This window comes from Serinus canaria, chromosome 7, assembly GCF_022539315.1.
Source record: "Serinus canaria isolate serCan28SL12 chromosome 7, serCan2020, whole genome shotgun sequence".
Taxonomy (NCBI): domain Eukaryota; kingdom Metazoa; phylum Chordata; class Aves; order Passeriformes; family Fringillidae; genus Serinus; species Serinus canaria.
The window spans coordinates 19,377,120-19,403,200 of NC_066321.1; the positions used below are offsets into that span (position 1 = coordinate 19,377,120).

The window sequence follows — 26,081 nt, forward strand, 5'->3', positions numbered from 1 at the left end:
GGACCAAAAAGGACAGAAGAAAAGACTGTTTACAGACAAAAATGTGCTAAGACGTTCACAGCACCTGGCACAGCTTAAAACTAAATTGTGTTATCTTACTGTAGGTTCAGAAAACTGCCTTGAACAGAAGCTGAGAACACCTCGTCGACGATGTCAGCAGCCCAAAATGCTGAATAGCCCTGAGGATAACATGTACTATAACCAGTTAAATGTGAGTTCAAAGTGGCAATAAAGCTGTTTTACTGGCTTTGTTTCCAGTTAATAATTCTGTTATTAATACCTGTTTCAGCCCCTCCAGCCCCACCCCCACGTTCTTCTGCTCTCGTCTTGAACATGTGCTTATGCTCTTTATCTGTTGCTTTCATGTCAGGATGTCTGCCTTCACGGTGAATAATTGATGTGGTTTATCAAAGACGAGCAAGATGCATGCTTCATCAGGCTCACTTGAGCCCTTTGATCAAAAAAATTATGCTGTGACTTCTGATATTATCAGCATCTGCTTGCATTCAACACAAAATCACTTTGAATTAAAAATTAACGACTTGCTGCTTTGCTTTGACTGTATGTTCTTGGCCCTCTCCACAGGGAACTCTAGAATATCAAGGGAGCAAGAGGAAGCCAAGAAAACTTGGGTAAATATCTATCTTCTTAGTTCTAAGCAACTGTAAACAGAAGAAGTCCTTTGTGATATTACAGAATATGCAAAACTTTCTAGAGAGGTTTCTAAAAATAAAGAATTAACATATTTCTGTGCATTGACATTGGACATTTTCTGCAGAAGCAAATGTAAAACGTGCATGTACTGCTGTCTGCAGACACTAGGACTGATTCTTACAAAATATGCTCCCCAGATCTCTCTGTGTTTTTACTACCAAAAAATAGCATTGCTCATATTTTGAAGTGTGTTTCACACTAGAGAAAGGTGCCAGATGATGGGTGTTAGGACTGAAGGCCTGTGACCTAGAACAGTGCCAGAAGCCCTGCCAGCCCCACAGCAGCACACTCTCAGTGGGCCTCTTGTCTTCCTGGGGAGCACATGTGAGGGGCTGACAGAGAGGCCACTCTGCACAAAAGGGAGTTGCTCCTTCTCTGAGTCAGTTCTCATTGCTACATGAGCAGTTACCTCCTGGTAGAGGTAGAATAAACTAGTCTGGCTCCTATGCAATTGCCAGAATATTCACTTGCCTGATCACGTGGATCTGAGAGAACTGATGGGTGCTTACAGACACATTTAGTCCAAAAATTTACCAGAACCTTCTGTTTTTTTTCCTTTTTTTTTAATTAATCTTCTCAATGTAACTGTATGAACAAGAGGTCTTTGAGTCAAGCTTAAAGTCCAAATTTTTGCAAGACTCTGCAAGATTTGGTTTATTTTCTCTCCCTTCTTTAGTTTAAAAAAGTTTTTATTCTGGGAATAAAAACACTAACATCAGACTGCAGTGCTCATCATACATCACAGAAAAATGAAAGCCCCATGCTGTCAATAGGGCTTTCCCAAAAATTGATGCTGTAGTCCTTGGCTCATATTCATAGCATCTGAAATAGGATACCAAAATATATCCTACTTGTGGAACATACACAGACAAAGAAAGCAACATTGCTCAAATTAAATGCCCATTTGGTGCAGGTAGTTGTTCTATCATTTCATACTCCCAAACTGAAAGATGATATTGTATTTTCCTGATCCTCAGAACCATTCAGAATATAAAATGTAATAGCAGTTGGAATATGTATAAAAGCTGTATCTTTCTCATCAAATCATCCTATCTTTTTTTTTTTTTTCCCATTCTTATAGTAGGGCTTTTCCTTTTTACATCCACAGAGTAGTTTCTATTTCTGAAGATATTGACAGTGTTTAACTTAAGGAGTGTTTTTTGTTTATTTTCAAGCCAAATCAAAGTACTGGATGGAGAGGATGAATATTATGAATCATTGTCAGCTGTTGAATCTACCCCTGAAGATGACAGTTTTCTCAGCTCTCCATCTCCTCCTACAAGAGATGTGTCTTTTGCTCAAAGCTGAACCTCACTCATTCTATTGACTAATACTGGTAAGAGTGTTTTCCTGCTGATAAGCTCTTCCAGTTAACTTTGTTTATGTGTGTTCATATAAAATATTAAAAATACCATGTTAGCTAGTTACTTTAGTTCACTGTTTGGACCTGGGTTTGCAGGTGTACACTGTCACATTTAGCTGTATTTCTAAAAGCAATTGCAGTAAAGGGGAGCAACAGTACCTGGAGTGTTGATGTTGATAATTGACACACTTCTTTAGCAGGAAGGTTAATTTATCCAATTCTAACCCCTTCTTTCCTGCCTCCCCTCTCCTGGCTGCTGTTCCCACCCTGTGCCATCCCTTCTGTTTTTGTGCTGGCACAACTGCTGGTAGAGCTGTGTGAAAAGTAAGATCAAGGAACTGAACTAGATTAAAAGAACACTGTACTAAAAATTTTAATTCGGGGTCATAGTAAAAATGTTTTGTATTTAATTTGACTGATATTAAACATTGTCCTTTATAACTTTCTCTGCTGTGTATGGCTTTTAACATAGAAAAATGTACAGAGTAAAATAATTTAAAATATAATTGTGTCTTGGTTTACCTTGCAAATAGTTTTCTTCTAAAGTATTTGTTTAGCATAAGTCTAACTCTGGAAATTATTTCAAATATAAGAAGTAAAACAGTTTTAAAGCTAATGTTTCACACACTGCTTCATCTAGTCCTTGTGACTGAAACCATCATTATGACCTGCTCTTCTTGTTATCCCTGCAAATATTTAATTTATTCCTTAAGTTATATGTCTGGGCTCCGATGACTCCTACATTTCCACAGCCCACTTGTACGTAGCAAAGGGGAAAAAGTCACCTGCAAATTTTTCTACTTGCTTTTCACTTTCTTTGAAAATCCTTGATGATAACAGTATGTGACTTTCTACAGAATACTGAGATTCTTTGATAGTTACTGTTTCCACGGCAGAAGCCAACTATTTCACCTTACTCTTTTATTTCTGGTGCAGAAACACCATTTTGACCTGTTACCATTCTTTGCTTCTTTTCCAGACATGCTCTTGTCAAAAACTTTTGGAAATAAGATGTTCGCATTTACTGCCTGACACATTTGCTCAAAATTCTTCATTTTTTTTCTTTTTTAACAAATGATACTGATTAACTCTGACTGTGTATTTTACAGACCTAGTTATGATCCTTGTCTTTATCTCTGCTGCAATGAGTTTACCCTACTCTGTGCTAATAGATCTTCTTATTGGAGATGCACCTCACACCTGTTCCTTAAGCTACATAATTTCTTACTATCAATGTTCATTGACATCATCTTATTGACTACAGGACAAGGAAAGGTGGCATGAGAAATGAGACCCAAGTGCAGTCACAATATTCCTAAGCTAGAATAGGGCTCAAAAGAAGAAAAGGTAATGAAATAGATAGTTCCACAAAAGCTTTGTTTCTCCCAGCACAGAAATTAAGTTAGGCAGGGCAGATGAGGATGAGCAAAGGATTCCAGCAAGAATAATTCTTCAGTCATTCTTCACCCAAAATATGAGAGAAGGCTGAAGCTGGAAGTTATGATCCTGAGACACTGAAGTCTTTCAGTTCACTCCTCGTTCTCTTCTGATGTACATCCAGGTAGGTGTACTTTAAAGGAACTTAAGAGCTTTTGAAATTTAGGAACTCCTTAAACAACAGAGAATTGGTGAATAGCTGCAGATGAATTCATGACATTAAAAAGTGCAGCATAAATAGAAATGGCAACTAATAGGAATGCATGTGTACAGATCACTTTCTTTACATTTTGTCAAAAGGTTACGAGAATGAGTATGTTATGATAACTCATCAAAAATTATGTCACTTTTCCTATGCAATGAGTAATTTCTCAGTTAATTTGTAACATCTGGATGGAAAAAAAAGATTATTTTTAAACAATCAAATTACTTGCTTTACTCGTCCATTGGCATAGATCACAGAGAGTTCTAGCAATATTGATGCCTTCTTGTTCCATCCTTCCTTTTTGAAAACCATTAGGGAAAATAAAGCTTTATTATGACTGCAGTTCACATCATTATGCATAGTTAAGAGTTTATCAGTTATTTTAATTGAATGACAGTGATGTTTCCAGATATTATGTCACCTGCCTAAAACCAACAGTTCACCTTACACTGAGTAATACATTACTCTGAGTAGTTAAGTTCATAAAGTAGGGAAAGTGAAAAATAATATTTAATTCAGTGGAGCACTTAATCCAAAGCCAAAGTCTCATTGAAATCAATGAAATTTTGGCATGTGATTAAATGCTTTGCTGAATGGGGGCTTGAGTTAACAGGAGCAGCATCAGAACATTAAAGAATAAAGTACAGGCAAAATGCAAAAACTCTCCAAGTACATCCCTTAGGTTTCTTCCTTTCTTCTCTTCCAGTTGTTGAGCTCATATCAATCTCAGCCATCAGAAATGGACTTCAGAGAGATTTTAAGCAGTATTTAATTGCATGGAAAGGGTAGAACACAGTATTTTCCTTGTTACATACAGTGCCAGTATCTACATCTGCTGTACTTTTTCATATTACCTAATGTCACTAATACTGAATTTACTACCGAAAAGCTGCTGTTGAGTAGTATGTTTTCATTCTTGTTGCTTCTTAGCTAAACACTGTGCATAAAGTCAATATGTGTATTTTATTCTTTCCTAACTTACTCCCTTTCCTTATCTGTTTGCCCTTCATCCTCAGCAGATGACTCCATGAAGTGGTCTTCTCTCATCCTGATTTTAGAACACATGTATATCTTTTGATTATTAAAAGCCTTGCTGTAGAGCCAGGCAGCCACACTAAGACTGACCAAAGAGTTGAACTTCTGTTATCATATTGACAGAAGTGTGTGTTTGGGTTGATTGATTTGTGTGTGAAACAGGAGGTATGTCAGTGTGATGATCCTGGTCAGTGGAAGCATATCAACAAGAATTGTCTGGATTTTCTTATTTGGCTTTCACAACACTGAAGCATTGTTCTATTTCCTTTCATGTATATTATCCTGAAATATTAATGTATTTTGCTTAATAGTTCATAACATATCCTGTTCTTAATATTTTATAAAAGTAAAGAGTTTAAATCCTGTTAGGAAGAAGAAAATTTCTTAGACAGTGTGTAATATATTAAACAGTTTTCAGCAGATGGGAGAGAAAAGGATGAAGCTCAGCAAGGGATTTTAATAGATTTCTTCTGTAGACCTTAATGGTACTAGAAACTGGCTCTTGCTAAGGACAATTTCTGCCTTTCAGTTATGGCAGCTGAAAAACTTGTCTCTGTGCCCAAGAAAAAAATCGGGCAGGGAGCTTTTGGAGATTAGCCCCTTTCATTTGGTAATTTTAAATGTGCTTCTGACTTAAACATTTACATCACTTTAGTAACATAAAGGGACCTTAGAATGGGAGTAAATTGCAACCATCTTAAATTTGCCCTCAACGTGACCTCTCTCACCCGTACACTGTAAGAGTTGTGGAAAGGTCTTTTGTGCTCTGAAGGTCTTTTAAGTGGCCCCTACCAGACTATCCAAGGACTTGTTACTTAGAAGCTTATAAAATGTGGCTATAAATGATATGAAACTGGGCGCTACTATATGTTTTACACCATGTAAAATTGATGTGAAAATGGGATTTAAGTTCCAATTTTAAAATTTCATCTTTAAAAAATTATAATTAATGTTTTTACTCTTCTGTTCTAAGATTTGCAATTATAAAGGAATATTGCTTTTTTGTGGTAAAATAGTTAGCAATGAGATAAATAACTCAAGTCTACCATGCTCTCATTTCTCATTCCTTTTTTCATTGCCTCAAAACAGAAAGAGAATTTGGAGAGACAGCCAAATTCTGGCATTTTTAAATGTCTTCAGGTTAACCAGATAAATATAGTGCATTCAATTGAAAATCAAGCCATATGGCACAAAAGTATCCTCCTATGGGAGGAAATGGGTACTTGGTTTTAGTACCAATATATGCATGAGACATGGCACATACTAAACTTACCCATCCTGCTTTTAACTCTGACAACAAAATGTGAGAAGTAATGTCAGTTTTGTTGTTAACACTAGAAATACATTTCAGTAACACACCTTGTCTTTAACAGTACTCACCCTAGGAGGAGTTGCAGCAGAATGCATTCTTAACAGAAACTGTTTCTGCTTGACAACAAAGCAGTTCTCCCAAACTGACAAAAGTAGCACAGGATGCTGTGAAAACCAAAGGCTAGGGAACAGCCCTCTGGGTCAGAGCTAAAGATTACAGAACTCAGAGAGAGGCTTTGTGTCTCATTTGTGATGGGCACTGGAACAGATAAAGGAGAACGTTGACAATTCATAATAATAGAGTCTGTGTCTTTAAATACACAGACTCGTGCCTAACTCATCTTAATAGATTTGTCGAGAGTTATTGGATATTATTTTATTATGTCTATAAATTCAAGGTCAGCCAGGACAGTAAATATATACATTTTGTAATCATGGAACTGTTTATTGTAGTACTTATGCTGTGATGCTAAAGGACATAGAAGCAGATAAGTGAAAAGTATATCTTGGAGTAATGTTTTCAGAAACCAGATTACGTATTATTGATCAGGCCAGTAATAGGTAATTTCCTTGCTTTTGTTTGGCAGGCTTATTTTTTACTTAAATTGCAGAGAGATATTATTTTTCAATAATTTAACTAGGATTTTGTAATATAGTTGGCAAATGGAGATGACAAGTAGGTAGATCAACATGTGTGCTTTTTTCTGCAAAACATCCAAGCCTCAATTTCTAACCCATTATCAGTGAAAAATCTCATCTCAATCTCTAAGTGAAGTAATATCACCACAATACAGACTGGATGTCATCCACTGGGCTGGACTCAGTGCTGGGAGGCAGGCCAGTCTGTCACAAGTTTCCAAAAATTGTTGTGCTACTGATCATGGCAAGTCTCTGACAAAGACCTATCTAAAACTGGAACAGTAGAACTGGGGGTCCCATACTCTCTAATGCACTGATGGAGATGGTTGAGGCCAGGACAGGGGTAGCAGAATCTTGAAGTTCTGGTGGAAGTGACCCTCAGAAAGCTGGGTTCTGGAGTACAGCATCGCAGTACTGCTGAGAAATGGAGAGGCTGCACTGGGGTCCCTAGCAAAGGGAAAGGATTGGGCAGGAGGTACTTCCACAAAATTGTGTGACATGGTTTATTTAGTGATTTTTGGTTTTGCTGCTGCTCCCTGTTATAAGCAATAAATAACACAATTGCACAACTGGTGAGATTATGTGAAGACCTGTGATAAAATTGCTCTTACTGAGATCACAAAGTCTTTGAAACAGAAACTTTTAGTTTTGTAATTTCTACTACCCCAGGAATGAGCATTCAGTCCTTGTTCTGGAGGATTAGTTTGATGGAAGTTTACATCCAAATTCAAAGGTAAGTACTTGCACTTAATGTAGACACAGACTTGATTTACTTGATTAAATTGACCTGTTAGAAATTAGGTTTTGAAAGAAAAACAAAATGTGAGGCTTCATAAAACTCTAAGTTTTGGTAACTTGTGTTGCAATCTTGGGCATCTTCAACTCAGTACAGATGTACAGGTGAGTTCCAATTGGAAATTGGTATTGATTGATTAGGTTGCTCATTTAACATTCCAGCATGCTACAACAATAATGCAACAGACCGTGATAGAATAGGATGTGATCTAACAGGACATGACCGATGGGATGAGAGTAAAACGCTGGGTTTGCTGGTAGTGCTGTGCAGTAGCTCAGACTGGCATCTTGTGTGCTTTGATTGTTCATTTCATTTTACTGTCATCCTACTGAGTTGAACATTTTAAAAGACAATGGTGTTTTTCCATCTGTAAGTCATGGAAAGACAGATGGATGTGGAGAATCTCCACCTACAGCTCCTTGACTGAATGCCACTGCCCACTTAGTGGTAGAGAAATCCCTTCTGGAAAACCAGAATGTCTTTAAATATATTGTATTGTGACATGCTTTTTTAATATGGGAACTTACAGATATTGTTAATTCTTTTTAATGAGTACAAGTAAAACAAGCTGGATCTCATCAACATAGCTGCTATATTATAAACACTGCTTCTGTTCCACTGAAGTTAATCTTCAGTCCTTTTACAAGAAACTCATCCTTATTAAAGGAACATTAAGAGCTTCTTTTTATTGATCTGTTCCTTTCACTTAATGATAGGAACTTACTGATGTTTTAGTAATAACCTTGCAAGCTTTATCTCATTTTACTTCAATGTGTGTTACAGATAGATGCTGTGGAAACTAACTTAGCATAAACATTTTGCAGATGTCTTTAAAGGTTAAGGAAAAAAAGGTTTAGTTGCACTGCATGTTAACAAAGATGGCTGAAAAACTGCAAGATAAAAGAGAGCCTGGAGTATGAACATCAAAGAATTGTTAATGACAAGAAATACCATTAGGGTTAGCATCCCTTTTGTTTCAGCCCCCTCACACCTGCAGTGTGTTGCAGATTCTGTCTTTGTTGGCACATCTGAATTACTTCCATTAGCATTTATAGAAAAGTGGCTGCAAAACAACAGAAATGTACTCCTGATTTTCTCTGTTGCTCCAAAAAAGTAACATATTAGGTTCTCTGTGGGTTTCCTTCAAGGTACAGTATCTTATTGTAAAGGAGACTGTAGACGCAGGATTCCGTTGATTGCAAATGAGCTAGGTTGAAAGGAGAGGGGAGCTTTTGATACTGCTGGAGAACTAATATAAGCAACTACAAGAAGCACACATAAGAAGCTCAGACATTAGCAATAGCAAAATCAGAGCGTGAAATTCAGATTAGCCCTCCACAGGCTGTGAGAGGGAGGGGGTATTGGAAGACTTGGCATGGCTAAAGGTGTAACCTGTTTCATTTGGCCCCTGAAAATTTTTAACAGATGGTGGGACCAGCTGTCTTTTTCAGCCATTTAATAAACTCTTCGGTGGTAACAGTTTGGAAAGTGGGGGGTTTTGAGTTTTAGGCCAGAGGAAAAAATAAAGAAATCTGTCCCAATTGTCTTTGCCAAATAGAGAAGTCTGGAAACATTATGGAAAGTTAAAGTGAAAAATCTAATTGATGATACTGTCCTGATTATGCATTTCAACAGAAGAGAAAAAAAGAGCTGCTTGTGCCCAAGTGGACCAGTGCATTACAAAAAATGCCTATTATGTTGTAATCTTTATCTGTCATTTTAATTTCAGCTCTTGCAAAGAGGCACATAATGAGAAATTCTAAATGAACTGTAGAATGAGAAACTGCCTTACTTTTTGAGACATGATACTATGTTAAAGAAACAGGCAGGGTGATTTCCCATATTAAAAATGAAAAATACCTTTCATAAGATTAGGTCTGCCTAGGTGAGTACAGTAGTCACTGAACTTGCATAACACAGTGTTATAAAATGACAATAAACTGCTGTTTGAGAAACATACTATGTTGAGCCTCTAATAAAAGCCTTAGTGATATGTGGGATTTTATTGGAGAGTTTACAAAAAAAAAAAACTCAGTGCAACTGTATTTCTTCAATTAAATTAATTTTTTTAAATTAAAATTTCCAACACAACACTTAAGTGGCAACTCTCAATTTTATGAGATGTTTTATTTAAAAAGCATGTCTGGTGTCTTTGAACAGAACAGTTCTTTTTGCACATTTACATGCTACCCAGCTGAGCAGCCAACCCTTCCATTTGACAAGGGCTTTGTTCTGCCTACAGGCCTATTATAAGCCCTAGATTGTTTGCCCTTAATAAATTGCAACAATAAGACAGAAACCTCTTTCAGGTTAAGAGAAATAAAACATGTTGCCTACATAGCAAAGCATATGAGGTTTAATAATGACAGCAGAAACATATCTACTAAATCTCATTTGCTTTGCTCCCGGATCACTACAGTTAAGATAGTACAAAAAACGTTAGCATCTTTCCATGCATCAAACAAAAGATTAGAGAAAACAAGATTGGAACAAAACAACTCCAGCTACAGAATGTGGGGTTTTTTCACAATATAAAATCATACTAAATGCTATGTAAAGAGACTAGTGGGACCTAAACAGAAAGAAATATGAACATGATTAAATGTAGAGCAAAAAAATGTATTTAACTGAAACAAGGCATGATTTTGTATTATCAAGAGGAAGAAAAGAGTGCAAATTATTTAAATTGAAGAATTTATACTACTCTCCAATGTGTTGGTGTGCATCTGCTCATATGTACCTTTCAGGCCCTCCCCTGAAACACAAAGCCCTACCAGTTTTACTTTTATAACAGCTAATGAGCATTCTTCTGTGTCTCAAGTGTCGGTGGAGAACTTGTGATCTTAAACAAAATTGTTAAGCCCTGTTTCTGAGGCCCCATTGGTAACATTCAGCTGTCAGCTGTGTTGTGTTTGCTGAGGTTGTTAGAGATGGCTACCTTTGTTGAACCTAGATCTGCACGGGTTTTACACTTAAGCTGGAAATTCCCAGTGGTTTTTAGAGTATATCTGCAAATTATGGAGAAAATAGGAGGCAAAAAAGATAACATTCTGGACTCCCTGCAACAGTACAATTGAAGAAGGTGAGCATAAGTGTTATTAAACCACTAGGTATAAGCCGTATGAAAGAGTTTTCTCTATTAGAAACTCATTAGTAACTCAATATAGTGCTTTCAGAAAGAAATTCCAGTCACTGTTCTGCTTATAGCTTACTTTCTTAAACTCTTTTTTTAATTTGTACATGGAAGTATTGAGAATATAAGTATTTACTTCCTTTGATTATAAGAGAAGTACATGCAGGTAGTACTTGAAAATGTTGCTGACAGGCTAGAAGTGATTCAAACTTTCAGAGGAAATACAGTGTTTATGACAGGTATCGATTCAACTGCATTAAAGGCTACTTTTCTTTCTTTTAAGGTATTTTTGAGCTATGGACAATACTCCGAGGACTCTAAGATATTATCTTGGGAAATTTCAGTACTGAAATTTCTGTTGCCATTTCTGCTCAATTACAACATGCAGGAAACATGGTCATGGTTTTTCTCTCTGTCTTCCTTTGTGTTAAAAGAATTAGAGGGGGATTCTTCTTTGTCTCTGCCACAGTGCAGTGATAAAGTGCCAGCTTCACTGCTTCTTCCAACTGCTGTATGTATCATGAGAGAGCACATGATTTGTTATTTCTGAGGGGGCAAAGCTTGCTTGTTTCACCCTGTGGCTTCGCCCAGTGTTAATCTCTGTTGTATCCAATTTCTGGGCGACACTTGGAGGAGGACTTTCAAAGGATGGGCATGAAGAGAGAGGTATTAATGGTCTTTCATAAGGGAATTAATGACCTTGGGGACAATGGAGTAGAAAACTTCTATGAGAGAGACTTAGAAGAAAAGAGAGGAAGTTACATGAGACAAGAAGAAAAATACATGAACCATTAGGTTTCATGGTAGAGGCAACCTATAGTAAATTTTGAAGATTTTTCTCATCATACTATAATAAGGCAGTAAATCATCTTGCAGAGTGTCTTAAAGTGTGTGTAATACCTGTAGTAGAAAACCACTTTAAGATGCTTTAGAAGCTTCTTGAGAAGCCAAGTGGTATAGTTTAGAACAAAATTGCAAATGAACTAGTAATTCAAATTACAAAAGTAAAGGCAAATAAAATGTTCCAAGTATAAAATTCCTCCCTTTTCTACAATGGGAAATTGCTGCAATCTGTATCTTGAGATCTGATTCCTTTTCCAAAGATCAGGAAAAAAAATTTTCAATTTTTGATGGTACAAAGTAAAATGTTTTTTTCTCCTCTGGGCCTGCAGTACTTCATCAGTATCAAATTTTTAAAGGATTATTTTATAATCATTATCTAACATCTTACTGTAAGCTTTGGGAAAAGTATTTTCTGTCATAAATTTACAGTAAATATCAGCACAATAAAAAATCTGGAATTATGAGTTTTCAAAAATAGTAATTGTTCAGTATGCTAGAAATTTAGTGGTTCTAACTTCAGAAAGACAGACTACCAAACAAGTGATAAAAATCATAAGTGATGTATAGTATATATTATCAGCAAATGTTTCTCCAAGTGTCTCTCTAGTTATAAATACGCTAGTAGTAAATCTGTAGTAAATCTAGTAGTAAATATGCTGCTAGATGGTGTGTTGGAAATTTCTTTGATTTATCCATCATTTTTTTAAGCATGTTGAAGCAAAAAGAGTAGTAATCTTTCATCTGGGGAGATTGTTTTCTTTCTTTTCTTCATCATAAGAATGATGTAGTCTAAAAATAACTTACTTTTCTCCTTTTACTGAGGTTCATTACACTGCAAGAAATTATTGGCTTCTTCAGACAAACTGCACAGAGATGGATATTGCTAACATATATTTTTCACCTTCAAATTAAACAGAGCAAGAGATATCAGAAAAATACCCAACAATCAAAATATATCACTCCAATTTTTGCAGATCAATCTTGTAAAAACCCTTGCTTCTCTCAAATATCTAAATATAGATACTATTCGTTTCTCCATATATAAAGATCTCAGATGTTTACAGCCCATTTACAATTAAATATATAATCTGTCTGCTCAGCCAGACTAAACCTGGGTACTTTCATTATAATCACACTGGTTTTGGTTTTGACAAAATAATTAATCAGTAGCTGGAAGTTTGTCTTTACTGATAGCTCACATACATTCTTGAGAGGCAGGAATACAAACTTCTTCTCAACGTCCTATGATCTTCATTTAGCCCTTTGTATATCAGCATATATTGGTAAAGGCCAACAGCAAAACCTGGATTGAATTTAGGACATCAAGGAAGGGTGCTGAACAAGAGATAGACATAAATAATGGTCCACATCCTCTAAATTCTTCTGAATGGTCAAGAGCAAAAAAATAGCCCAAACTTCTATTTCCCTTTTGTACTCTCCAGACTGCCATTATGTGAACATGCTGGTTACCTCATAACTAATGCCTGTAAGGCTGTTAGAGGGAACCAGCCAAACATGGATCAATGAGTTGATAGTAAAGGAAAAAAGCAGTGTCCCAAAACTTAGCTGATCCAGCAATATAGATGTGAGTTTGTGCCTCATGCTTTGCAGAGCATCAGAATCACTATGTTTGATCAAATACAGTAGTACAAGGATTCACTGGAAAAAGTTGGTGGAACACTTACTGAGGGGAAGAGAAAACTGGCATAGAAAGAAGGTCTACTTGAGGTGGAGGAAAATTAGCTCTTCTAACTGCTCCCACGTGTGAGATCAAGGAAATACAGATGACAGTGTTACTTGATTCCCAAAGCTGTTTCAGGAGCAAAGTTTGCAGATCTGTCTGCAGGGGAGGTCATCACCACTGAGAGTGGTTGTTTGGCAAGTGGAACTAGTGCCTTGGATAGAATCCTGTAGTGAGGAGTTTGCTTAAGCAGAGAAAGGATGGGCTATAAAAGTAAGCAAGTATCTTGTTATTTCTGCTCAGTATGTTAAGTGTTAGAGTTATAGAAGCATGTCTGGTTGTTAAGTACAGCCCATCTAATCTGTATTTTGTCTTTGTTGGGCTCTGGTCTTTTACTTATCATATGCTCTCATCACTGTCCACCAGGAAGAGTACAAATATAGGTGTTGTGGTTGTGTTGGCTCCTGCAGCTTTATTTGCATAGGCTGCATGTTTGTCTCTTCATTGCACCCACAGTCTCATTGTTGCCCCTCTGCATGTCCAAGGTTATGTGGGTTTTACTCTGTCTGAAAGATTAACAACTGCTCATAATACAAAAGTTGCTAAGAGAGTGTACAAGAAGAGACTGATGTGAAATCAGGGGGATGGGAGTGCTATAGAAAAGATTTTGCAAGGGAAACAAGTTGCAACATCATATTATTTGGTCTCAAGTTGTGTGCCTCTGCTCATCAGTCAAACTCTCTGCTCTTCAGTAGGGTTAATATATGACATAGAACAAGGAATGTGATCCCCTGTGTTGCCTTTTATAAAAAAGCTGAAATAGCATAGTACATCTTTATGGAGGAGTTGTGAAGATAGATGATTTAAAGATGACATGCTCAAAGTGACTAAAGCTCCTCCCAGTACATTCACTGCAGTTTGACCACCTTCTTACTCAGGACTTTCACAAGATTTTGCTTGTTGATCCTATTTCTGTGTTTCCACCCAGCTCAGCAGCTGCACTCCTGTTACTCAGAAAAATATCCTGAATATTCCTCTCACACCTGGCTGGTATATCCTTACATACCCTGTCAATGGTAAACTTGGCAAGTTGACAGGTTACAAAAAGAAGAAAGGGAAGCAGTGTAGTTGCTTTTCTGGCTGGTGGCAGGAGAGAGCAGGGAAGGGGAGACAAAGTTTCCACACCTTATCTGGGTTGAATGTATGTATGTATGAGTTGTGTCAGAGGTGGCTGTATATGGCTGCATAGAGAGAAATGTTGAAGAACACCCCACAGAGATGAAAACAGCTTCAATCAATTGCTCAGGCTGAGCTGCTCCATTCATCTTGGTATTCTCATAATCAGTGTCGCCAGCATTAACATGTGTAATTCCATGCTGATTCTTAGCTTCTATAGTCAGTCTCAGCACTGATGTGCTGTCTGCTTGGAGGTTACCTTTTCTCTCCACCTAGGTGGTTAGGCTCTTGCTTCTGACCCCTGCCAAAATGCTGGGCTACATTCAGACATCTTACCAGTGTCAGTTCAGAGTCTGGGTAGCTCTGTTTTTCCTACATTCCTCCTCTGCTGTCTTCCAGTTGTTGATGCTTTACTTTGGAGCACTGCAAATAGTGTCTAAATTATAGTGGAGAGGCATATACCAAAAGAAAGGACAAAGCAGACTAGACTGTGCTATTTCTAAGTATTTATAAGAAAATACTGATCAGCTGGAGCTTGTCTGACTGGTAGAGCAACAGTGGTTAGAGGAAATGATTCGTTTTCTAGGCATTGGGATCAAGATCCTGTGAAGGCTGTAACATACAGAGCAGCAGTTGAATTGATGACCAGTGAGGCATATGGTATCTAAATTAACAGCATAGGATCTCCCAGGAGAAGGAGGTCACCAGGGTATCAGAAGGCTCAAGAAAAAAGTTAATTTTGTCTCTTCCCATATTAAATTCCTGAGATGAATGCTACACTAATTTGGAAAACTAGATAAAACTGGAGATGTAACACCTTCTCTTGAGTCTTTGCAATAGAGTTTAATGGATAAAGTTATGCAAATTCCTAGAACTACCTCTAGCCTCACTGTGTACATTTCTAAAACTTTATTTAGAGGGATTTTGATTACTGTGTTCTCTTGTAAACACTCTTACTTCTAGAATGTAAATTACCTTACTCTTAATGAGAACAGGCAGCAGAAATTCATAAATCAACTGATAACTGTATCTCATTAAAGAGAATCACTGGCACTACAGAGCAGCTTCTCTTTGAATCACTCCATGTGCCAAGTGCACTTAGCATGTGTAGCAATGGAAGTAGAAAAAAAGTAGTAAATCATGAGTCCAATTCAGTTTTTCTGGGCATCTACTCCACTGCCTTCTGTAAGAATCTTCACAGAATATTATTTTTCAGCCCCATTGTGCATTGGTAAGAATGGCAGCATTTTATAAAGTTAGTCTGATTACAGATGAAATTGCATGACTTGGCATTTGGATTTTTCTCCAACTTTCATTTTAAGACAAAAAAAATTGGAAAATAGTTCTTTGTGGTTTGGTGTGACCTCCTAAGAAGCAGTCAGTGGTTTTCAGTTGCAGATTTCTATATCATTTGGGCACTGGAGTGCCAGCACTGCAGCATCGTAGTCTCGTTCTTATTTCCAGGCATGAGAATTAGGTAATTTAGACTAATACATTTCCACTTCATTGCAGTATCTGTGTTTTGCCATATACTCTTCTTTCTTTCATATGTAATATGTGATGCTCTCAGCTCAATGCCAGTAGAATATGCAAGTTTTCTTCATGTAGTAAGAAAATAGGAGTGTGAGATTTACTGAGGGAGAAAAGCCAAAAAATGTAAAAATTTGAAGATCTTATCTTTTTTCTCCCTCTGTCTCAGAGGTTCCAGAAGTGTGAGAAAAATTATACTGTTCATTAGACTGGTTCATGTGTCATGGCCATGCTGATACATTCATTTTTGAGGAGATTATCCTTTCTCCTCATCTTGTCCTGCGTTCTCAAACATCTGGTCAAGCTGTTTGGCCCTGAGCAATAGAGCTGATTGAAGACTGAAGTGAAAGGTGATTTATTCCCAGATTAGGGTTGTTTGCTTTGATTGGCATGGCCAGCCAGCCAGCCAGCAGAAGGTGCATGCCTCAGCCAATACTCCTGAGGTTTCAGCTGAGCTGGGGTAAGTTTTTCAAGTGTTTGGTGAGGAGCAGCCTTATAATCCATGTGCAGAACTGAGGCAAGGAACTCCTCTTTTCAAGCCTGGAGCAGTCGTGTGTATGGCAAGGGTCATTCCCCTTGTAAAAAAGGGGAAGGAAGCTGACTCTAGCATATAAGAGTATGGTTAGAATGACTTCACCTTTTTATAGTTCTGTGAAGATGGAAAGCATAATCAAAAATAGTGTGTATTTGAAATACATCTGAAATAATTTTATTGATGGTATTTTAATTTTCAGAATTGGAGGGAGGGAAATTTATATGTGGGTAGTTAATGTAATTTATGCATTAAACTATTTATGTATTATTCTGCACCACTTAAGGCATCAATTTATGAAATGACATAGAAACATACTGTACTCTGCTTTCCTCAAAAGACTTTTCTGCCAGTCTATGAGAGCACTGTTCAGCTAGAGAGAGAGATAAGTCATTTCAGAATTGTAATTTAAGTTTTCCCCAATCTTTCATGGGATCCTGAACCTCTGGTGGCAGTCAAGAAACTGGCACTTAAAAAAAACCAAACACCTCAATTTAGAAATCTAATTTTTCTAGGTCCTGTTCGAAAACTCTCCCTTTGTTGGGGTCACTCACCTATGTCTTAGTTTATGGGCTGCCTTTCACTAAATGTATGCATAACTGGAAAAACCTACCTTGAAAGCATTATACAGAGAGGGTCTTCAGATTCTCTCCCATAGTGTGAAGACAGTGTCTCTTTCCTGAGACACCTTTAATGCCAGTCAGTACCATATCTGTGTCCCTGTTTTGATCCTCACAATCCAACTGTTAGGCTTTTTCTTCATATCTCTATTTTTTTCCCCCAGCTAAAGTGGAGTTGTTGAAGAGTTTACATAGAGCACTTGTCTTTTATAATAAAGATTATGGACATTTTTATATGTTCTTGTTCAGTAGTCCTTGAAGAGTGGGTTATTTCAAAAGTGCTTTTTGAAATATTGAAAAATACTGCCATTAGAAAATACTTACTGTTTTCTCTACCAAAAGGTTCTAAAATTACAGCATGAGTTTGTTAAAAAACAGGTGTATTTTTACAGTGTTGGATTAATCCACTCAGCCAAATCAAAAGCAATGTGGCAGCCATGTGATCATCCAGTATTTATGTGTAGATTAAACAATGATCTTTCTGGATAAACTTTGTGCTGTTTCCAGTTCTAACACAGTTTAGACACAGACAGCTGTTTAATCTGTCAATAAGTATACTAAGTAACTAAAACTAATTATCATGAGACAAATTTTTAGATAATATACTCTCTGTAGTTAAAAGGAAATAAATAACAGTTTAATTAATTTTCATTCTATACTAATTGCAACATTAAAAAAATAGCTATATGTACCTGTAGTTATAAAATTAAAAGTTCCCATCCAGTCTTCCCCAAACAAATGCATTCTATCAAAAATACAGAGGCTTTTTTTACCTAGTGTTTCCCCAAAGGAGAGAACAAGCAGGATGCACACAGCAGATCCTTTTCAGCTGCTTGCCAGAGTCTTGGCTTGCTTTCTGTTTTGTAGAAGTCCATTTCTAGCTGTTAGAGCTGTGACGAAAATGCAGCCATGTATGCCAGAGGCAGGAAGCATTTCCAGAGAATTTGAAATTATGAACTTGAACTAAAAGTGTCCCAGGCATTCCAAGTAGAGCCAAGAATAACACTTTCAATATTGTTATGATTCTTTTTTTAAAATATGGAAGCAAGGGAAGTAAGTATATCCAAAAACATTCACCAGTGTTCCCCAAGACGGGCGGAAGAGTCACAAAGGGCCAGCCAAGGATGGAGCAGAAGATGAATACATTAAGATATTTAAAACTTTGACAACAGGTTTGTGAGGCATAAAACTTTGTGAGGCATAAAACTTGTTCTACTTCTCATAAAGGGCAACTCAGCTTTCAAAAGTTTGGGAAATCCTCTATTAATCTTTGTCAAATCCACACCTACACTGGGAAATGTTGAGGCAAGCCTTTAAATCCTAAATATGCCTTAACATGTTCCAATCTTGTCTAGAATTTTGTGGTTTTCCCTAAAGCACAGGGAAAAAAGCAGGAGATAGCATAGCAGTTTTTAATGTTTTTTATTTTCATCTACTGATGTTCAAATTACACTGTGTGAACTGGTTATTCCTCATCTTATGCCAGTCATGTTGTCTACTTTAAAAAAGTGAATATGCTGAAGTAAATAAAAATAGTATTGGTGGCATATAACTCACAACTGTTGGCAGTGTATCCACACATGCCTGAAGCTATATACCTAGGGTAATTTACCTTCTGGTGAAAATTCTTGCGGTTGTGAACGGGTGGTTTCTGTTAGTACATCTTTAAACCAGAAAAAAATGAGGAATGTTGTGAAAACACTGCCTTCTGGAGCAAGCTTATTACAGCTTTTTCAAGTTTAAATTTTGCCACCTCTTATGGACAATTTGACTAGGAGGCTTGGCTGAATGTTAATGCAGCTGTTCACTTTAAAATGATCCTGTCTCTGATTCTTTGTCACAATTGCTAAAGAACACTATTTAATGGAAAGCAACCCAGGAACCCCAGGCTGTGGACAGGCAGGTGGCCAGAGCCCATCAAGGCTTCCAGGATTGTTCATTGGGGGGTCAAGGCAGGTGACTGCAATGACTTTGGAAAAGCAAATGTCATGAGAAGACCTGGCTGTGGCACTGTGAGCCATCACTGGGACAGGTTTTGGGGTAGGCTCCAGGATGAGGTACTTGGGGCCCTGAAGTCAGAGGCACAGCAGAAACCATGGAGGGTACCAGTGGCATGCAAATAGCTGTTATTCCAGTTATGATTCTTGCATTCAAACCAAGGTCCACAGAGCCCTGCGTGGTTGTACAGCCACTCTGGGATACCTGAATCTGAAAAATCCTGATTTTTAAGACACCTATCTAAGAACTGTGATGGTGACTCGTGATTTACACCTACTGTGTTTAAATCGACGGTAGCCACCCAGCCCAGTGCAGCCTGAGCCCGTCTGACCCCGGGGGCGGTAGGGGTCTCGCCGCCCGCCGTAGCAGGCAGGGTCCTATGGAGGCAGCGGGGCTCTGGGAGCCCCTTGCGCCTCAGCCCCGTGGCTGGAGCAATTCAGGCTCTGAATTGCCCGGTTCTGCCTCCGGGCCTCCGTGCTGCCTCCCCGGTGGGCCCAAGAGCTGCTCCGGCCCCTCCAGCCCCGCCGGTCGGGACCGGCCCCCTGGTCTGCGGGCCAAAGCTCCACGCAGGGCTGTGCGTTTCAGCGCCGCTCTCCGAGCGGCCCCTGGCCCGGCTACGGCGCCGGGAGCAGCCCCCAACGCCCGGCGCCGCGCCTCCTCCCGCGCTGCAACTCATCTCTGGTGTCCCTTTGCTTTACACTAGGACGTAGCGGCAGCCCATTTCTCATGGAAATCGTGCTTTGTGTAACTGAATTGACACTTGGCCTTGATACCTGTATCTCCTGATAACTGAAACAAATTTCTAAAATAAATATTGTACTTTGATCTTCCAGCCCTGCATTTTTAATGACAGCTCTGAACATCACTTCATTAAGAATACATTTCAGGAGACTGAAATGCTCCGAGTTTGAGCACTAATTATTTGTACAGAAAATTATGACTGCAGCGTTTCATTTTTCAGCCCATTGGTTTCTTCCAGAAATGAGAATTTATTCTTGATTTTTAGGTAATGTACTTTCTTGGATGCAGATTTATGGCATTTGTAGAGTGGCAGCTGTATAGAAACTTATGCAGTTTTCCACTAACTTTTTTGCAACTTCACAAATCATTTTGGTTCGTCGAGATATCCGGGGAAATACCGTACTTTAGAGAATGGAGGGAACCTCTAGGTGTTCAGTGTCTTCTGATCTACCTATCCCTTCTCATTTCGTTTAGAAACATTGTTCCGAGCATTCATCTGTAAATTACTAGCTAAAACGAATTAACAAAAATCGAGGTAGGGGTTAAATCGGGCATCTCGCATATCTCTGGGTTTGACATAAGTTTGGGGATACAGAGGTTTAGGGATAACGCAAGCGCGAGCGCCGCCGTTTCACTCGTCTAGCGAGTTATTGCTCCTCCAGGAAGCCGAGGTGCGGGTCGGGCTCCCCACGTGGGGTTCCCCCTCGGCTCCGGCTGCCCCAGCTACAGCTTCGACTCGAGGGGACAAGTGTGCTCCTGCCCCGATGCGGCTCTAGTGGCGCGGCTGGAGCGTGGCAGGGAGCGAGGGGCACCCGACGGCTGCGGGCGGGGGTGCTCGGGACAATGCCTGTGTGTGTTCCCCCGGCAGCGCTGTCGGCCGGGGCTCCCTGTGATTCCCCGTTAGCCGCCATGTCCCGTGTTGACGCGGCGCGGCCCCCGGCGGAGCGCTCATCGGCGGTACCGGGAGGTGTTCGTGTGTGGTGGATGGAGGTGCCGAACCCCGTGAGTCCCGCACCCGTGCAGGCGGATGGGGAGCTCTATCGCCCGCAACCTCACGTCCTGGCGGGAGCTGCTGCCGGGCCGCGAGGTCCTGCAGCAGCGGCGAATCTTGCCTCGATGAATCAATGCGTGGTAAAAGCGCGGGATGCGTGACCCTTGTCTTCCTGTTGCCAACCTGGTGAAGCGGTTACCTGGCACATGGGAAGAGCTTGATATGGCTGCTGCGTAGTGTTACATGGGGTCGAGCTTTTATTTCTCCCCGGGACTCAATATGGAGCCGTGGGAGAGGATTTGGCACTTTAATCCCTTCAAAGAAACCGATCTAATTCAAGCCCTACAACTCTTGAAAGTCTCTGAGCGGACAGTGATTGTTTCCACAGGAAAGGCAGATAAAGATCTCTCTGTGCTGGCGTTTAAAGAGACTTCAGTGGCGGTGCGAATACAATTGAACCCAGCGAGTGCGGGGAGGATCGAGTTACCTGTGCAAACAGCTCGGGAGAGCCAGAGCCAGCCGGCATCTGCCCGAAAGGGTACCCCCACCTCCTCAAGACGGAGATGAACGTCCTGGTTTGGTACCTGGCCAAACGGGCCGGCGTTTGCGATGGCCTCGGAGCAGATGGGGAAGCGGGGAGGAGAGGGGCGCGTTTCCAGGGCCCCCGGCGGAGCGCGGAGCTGAGCGGGCCCGCGGAGAGGCGCGGGGCCCCGCCTGCCCCTTGCTGGGCGGCACATGCGAGGGGGCCCGCCAGCTCTGCAGCCCGCTGAGCTCAGCAGCCGACGGTGGCGGCAAGCTGTGACCCAGATGTGCCTGGTGCTGGTTAGAGGGTCAATAGACTCACATATGGTCGAACGCAAGGCAGGTTAGATCCTTCATACACACATGCGTATAGAGATAGATAGACAGAGGCCGAAAGGTGCAGAATGAAGTAACAAAGCATTTGGGACCGACTTTGTCTTTGGGGCAGGAGGTGAGAGAACAGGGGAGGCAGAGACCCGGTAGCAGCCTTCGTGCTCCCGAGGAGCCGCCCCGATCTCCGCTTCCCGCCGGCGCAAGACAGGCCGTCTCGGCAGGCCCGCCAAGAGAGACTCCGGTCTTCATTTAAAGAAATCATGTCTCTTACACCCGGCTCCCGCTAGGAAAGAGGAAACTTTTCCCTTCTGTTTCCCGGCTGCCCGGTTTGTCGGTGTGTCTGTCAGAGAACGCTTGCTGCTGGTGGCAGCCCGCTGCTCCTCCCCGGGCCCGGCTGGGCGCCTGGCCTGGCCCCGCGCCAGGCGGGGGCTCCCGGTAACAAGGGGGCAATGCCGGCTGAGCGAAGTGAAACAAATCCAGCTACCAGAGGATAAAATGCGCGGCTATTTGCCGAGTCATATCGAGGGCATACCCCTCAGCCTCGGGGGAAGGGCGGGCGGAGGGAGGGAGCGGGGAGGAACCACCGACAATTACTCCAGGGAAGTTTTACGTCTGGGATCGACCAGCCCCGACCAGGTGAACTCGCCGTGCTATGTTACCTTCAGTCTTTAAACACTATCAGAGGAATCCGGAGGCAGATTCCTCGAGCGATAACAAAGACGCGTTGTCATTTAAGGGTTCTGCCACAAATTTAATTGCAAAAAAAAAAAAAAAAAAGGAGGGGGGATCCAGTGTCTTGCACATCCAACGCGAGGGTCTCTAGGCGGTAAGGGGTCCTTTGATCAAGAAAATCCAATTATTTGTGTATATACATTTCCCACATAGTGATTACTTCATTAATTGTCCCGCCTTTATCTCCTCCCTTCCCATCCCCCCTAATAATCAGTTCTTTTATCCAGACCAACAAACACACCATAGGAGCTTTGTGGATTCAAAGGATTTGCTTTCGCTTCTGAAAGAGCCGCTATTCTTTGATGATTGGGTAGCGGCAAACTTCAAAGCCATAAATCTTCCCTCTGACTGGTTGGCGGCCCGGCAAAGTCCTTATCAAATTCTTGGAGGTGATCCTGGCGCAGTCAGACAGTCCGCGGAGATCGCGCAGCGCGGGGGGGTGGGACGCGCACGGAGGCGAAGAGATCAGAAGGAAAGGGAGAGAGAGGGGGAGAGAGAAGGAAACTGGGCAGCTTCTCGTCTTCCCCTTGGCGTCCTCATGCCTCGGCAGTGCCCCGGCGCCTTCCCTTCGCCCCAGGCGCAGTAGCCATGGCCGCGGTGGCTGTCCTCCGGAACGATTCCCTCCAGGCTTTCCTCCAGGTCAGTACCCGCACCCGGTGTTCCTCGAACTCCGCCGAGTCCCACGGTTGTGACCCGCATTGCGCAGGGGCAGTTGGCGTCAGCCGCCTCCCTCCCGGGGCTTTTCCCCGCAGGCGGCCCGGAGAGGTAGGTGGGGACCCCCACGGTGATAGGAGGCCGGGCTCGGGCTTCCCGGGCTTGTAACTTCCCTCTCCCGCCAGCAGCCCGTTACTAACTCCAGGCGGTGCTCCGTGGCAAGGAGTGTGGGGGCTGCGGGGGCTGCCTTCCTGCCCACAGCGGCTGCTTCCCCCGGCCCAGGAGTGGCAGCGGGGCCGGCAGCACCGGCCGCAGGCGGGACCGGTCTCTGGGCGGAGCGGGGAGGCCGGGCACGTCCTGCCTTCTGGGTGCGCATTGTTTTCGGAAAGTTACCGGCTGTGCGGGGAGCGGCAGGCCGGTCCCAGCGGTGCACAGGCAGTGGTGCGGGAAGTTTCTCGCAGGTCGGTGTCTGCGGGCGGCGAGTAACGCGCTCTCTTCCCTCCTTCCCTTCTCCCCTCCCTCCCGTTCCTGCGCAGGACCGCACCCCCAGCGCCTCCCCAGACTTGGCCAAGCACTCGCCCCTGGCTCTTCTGGCCGCTACTTGTAGCCGAATCGGGCAGCCGGGCGCAGCGCCCTCGGATTTCCTGCCGGTCTCCTACGACCCGACGCTGGGATCCCCCTCTAGGATCTTCCACCCGTGGAGCGGCGAGATGCCAGCGCACTCCCCGGGAGGGCTGCCGCCGCCGCATCCCAGCTTGGGGTTGACCCCTCAGAAGAACCACCTGCAACCCTCCTTCGGGGGTTCTCACGAACTGCCCCTCACCCCCCCGGCGGACCCCTCCTATCCCTATGAGTTCTCCCCCGTCAAGATGCTGCCCTCCTCCATGGCCGCCCTGCCGTCCAGCTGCCCGCCCGCCTACGTTCCCTACGCCGCCCAGGCTACGCTGCCGCCCGGGTACTCCAACCTGCTTCCGCCCGCCCAGCCCTGCCGGCAACTGTCGCCCAATCCGCCGCCCGAGGACATCCCCTGGTGGAGCATCCAGCAGGCCAGCGCCCCGGGCGGCTGCGGCCACCGCTTCCCCGCAGCGGCGGCGCTGCCGCGGAGCCTGGTGCTGGGGCACTCGGACTTCGCTCAGTACCAGACGCAGATCGCCGCCCTGCTGCAGACCAAGTCTCCCCTGGCGGCAACGGCCAGGAGGTGCCGCCGCTGCCGCTGCCCCAACTGCCAGTCGGCCGCGGGCAGCGCCCCTGAGGCGGAGCCGGGCAAGAAGAAGCAGCACATCTGCCATATCCCCGGCTGCGGCAAGGTGTACGGCAAGACGTCGCACCTGAAGGCGCACCTGCGCTGGCACACGGGCGAGCGGCCCTTCGTCTGCAACTGGCTCTTCTGCGGGAAGAGCTTCACCCGCTCCGACGAGCTGCAGCGGCACCTGCGGACTCACACGGGCGAGAAGCGCTTCGTCTGCCCCGAGTGCGGGAAGCGCTTCATGCGCAGCGACCACCTGGCCAAGCACGTCAAGACGCACCAGAACAAGAAGCTGAAGGCGGCGGCGGACGGCGTCAAGCGGGAGGACAGCCGCGACCTGTGACCGCCGCGACAGCCGGCGGCTGCTGCCTCTGCGGGCCGAGCCGAACCGCGGCGGGACCCGGGTGGGGGGCGTTTCTCCGCCGGGGGCAGGGCGGCGGGGAAAAGGCGGCCGGCTCTCGAACTCTGGCCGGGCACGGGGAGCAGTACCCCGGCTGGGGGCGGCCTCCGCGGACCCTCAGGCTCGGTACTGGACTCTCAGAGGGCCCCGGGGCCTTCCAGGTACAGGCGCCCGGCCCGGGCTGGAGCGCGGCTGAGGTGGGGGCCGGGCACTGGGGCACGAGCGGGGCCGGCCGCGGGGGTCGAGGCTTACAGACACCTGGGCGCGAAGTGGCAGCGCCGGCGTGGCCGTGCTAGGGGCTCGGCCCTCGTGCTTTCAGGGTAACAGACTGAAGTTTTGTGTACAGGTTATTTAATAGTTACGTTTGAATACACGTGTTCCCCTCCGTCTTCGACCCCGCGCGGGGTCTAGCATGAGATGTTTCTGTAAAGCGACCCGCGACCGCAGCGTGAAATAAACACGTTCACACCGGGGTCAGCAGGGACGGTCCCGCCGCGTCGGTCTCGTTTGATCCATCCCCGGTTGCCCCGCGCGCGGCCGCCGCCTTCCCGCCATTTCCCGCTGAGGCGGCAGGCCCGCTCCGGCTCCATCGCGGCGGCCGAGCGGAGCTCAGCGCACGGTGACCTGAGAGCTGCTCATGGTAAACACCTTTAAAATCCCGGGAGCTGCTTCGGACGGGTGTGCCTGTTGCCTTTGGTTGGTGGGTTGGGTTTGGGTTTAGGTTTTTTAAATTATTTTCGATATTTTGTTTCCCACACATGAAGCTGAGAGAAAAAAGAGCAATGCATGGTGCCATACTGGGAAAGAACACACAGGTCAAGTTCTACAGGCCGGGATGTATATTTGTGCGGAAGTGGGCAGCAGTCAGTGTTAGTAATGCCCCATCTCAGAGGGGTCCCGGCCACAGGGCCTGCCCCAAACAGCCACTCCCAGCCTAAGCTCACTGTGGCACAGCAGAGCTAAAACATGCTTCCAGAATGTTAACTTCCTGTAAAACTGCAGAATTGAGGGCCTGAGATACGTGTTACCCTGCCATTACAACAAAATGGCAGTCACTGTCCTGCAAAGGAGGAGACACTTGGCACAAAACTGTGATTAGAAGTACCTAGTATAGTGACAGCCTTTAGGGTTTCTTATCCCTCACTGGGCATCACGTAAGTATAGACATATTTCTTTTAAAATAATAACTTTTCTTACTGCAGCGAGATCCCTATTTATTTTTTTCTTATTGAAATCTATGTAGCCGAACAAACTGAGCAAGCTGATCAGTGATTTGCTGAATTTTGCATTCTAACACTGAGAATACTCCTTATTTGCTCCTTATATTTTTACAACATCAGCTTTATTTTCTGATTACCTAATGAGACAGTGAAATAAAAAGTGCTTTCAAAACTTCACCAGGACTAATCTGGAACTGTTCAGCTTCAGGTGAGGTCCTCTGGTGGCAGT

At 43.1% G+C, this 26,081-nt stretch overlaps 2 protein-coding genes across 2 annotated transcripts in view; both read left to right on the forward strand.

Annotated features, from left to right (window-relative positions):
- MYO3B (myosin IIIB) overlaps positions 1-2,456 on the forward strand; it is a 173,754-nt gene extending 171,298 nt beyond the window's left edge. Inside the window, exons 34-36 of the mRNA XM_030241751.2 lie at positions 105-211; positions 586-632; positions 1,890-2,456. Coding sequence (XP_030097611.2) covers positions 105-211; positions 586-632; positions 1,890-2,022 — 287 coding nt within the window. The 3' untranslated portion in view covers positions 2,023-2,456. The remainder of the gene's footprint in view (positions 1-104; positions 212-585; positions 633-1,889) is intronic.
- Positions 2,457-22,635: 20,179 nt separating this feature from the next.
- On the forward strand, positions 22,636-25,121 carry SP5 (Sp5 transcription factor). Its single transcript, XM_050976880.1, has 2 exons — positions 22,636-22,971; positions 23,523-25,121. Exons 1-2 carry the CDS (start codon positions 22,921-22,923, stop codon positions 24,573-24,575), a joined length of 1,104 nt encoding a protein of 367 aa, XP_050832837.1. The 5' UTR covers positions 22,636-22,920; the 3' UTR covers positions 24,576-25,121.
- The last annotated feature ends 960 nt before the right edge of the window (positions 25,122-26,081 follow it).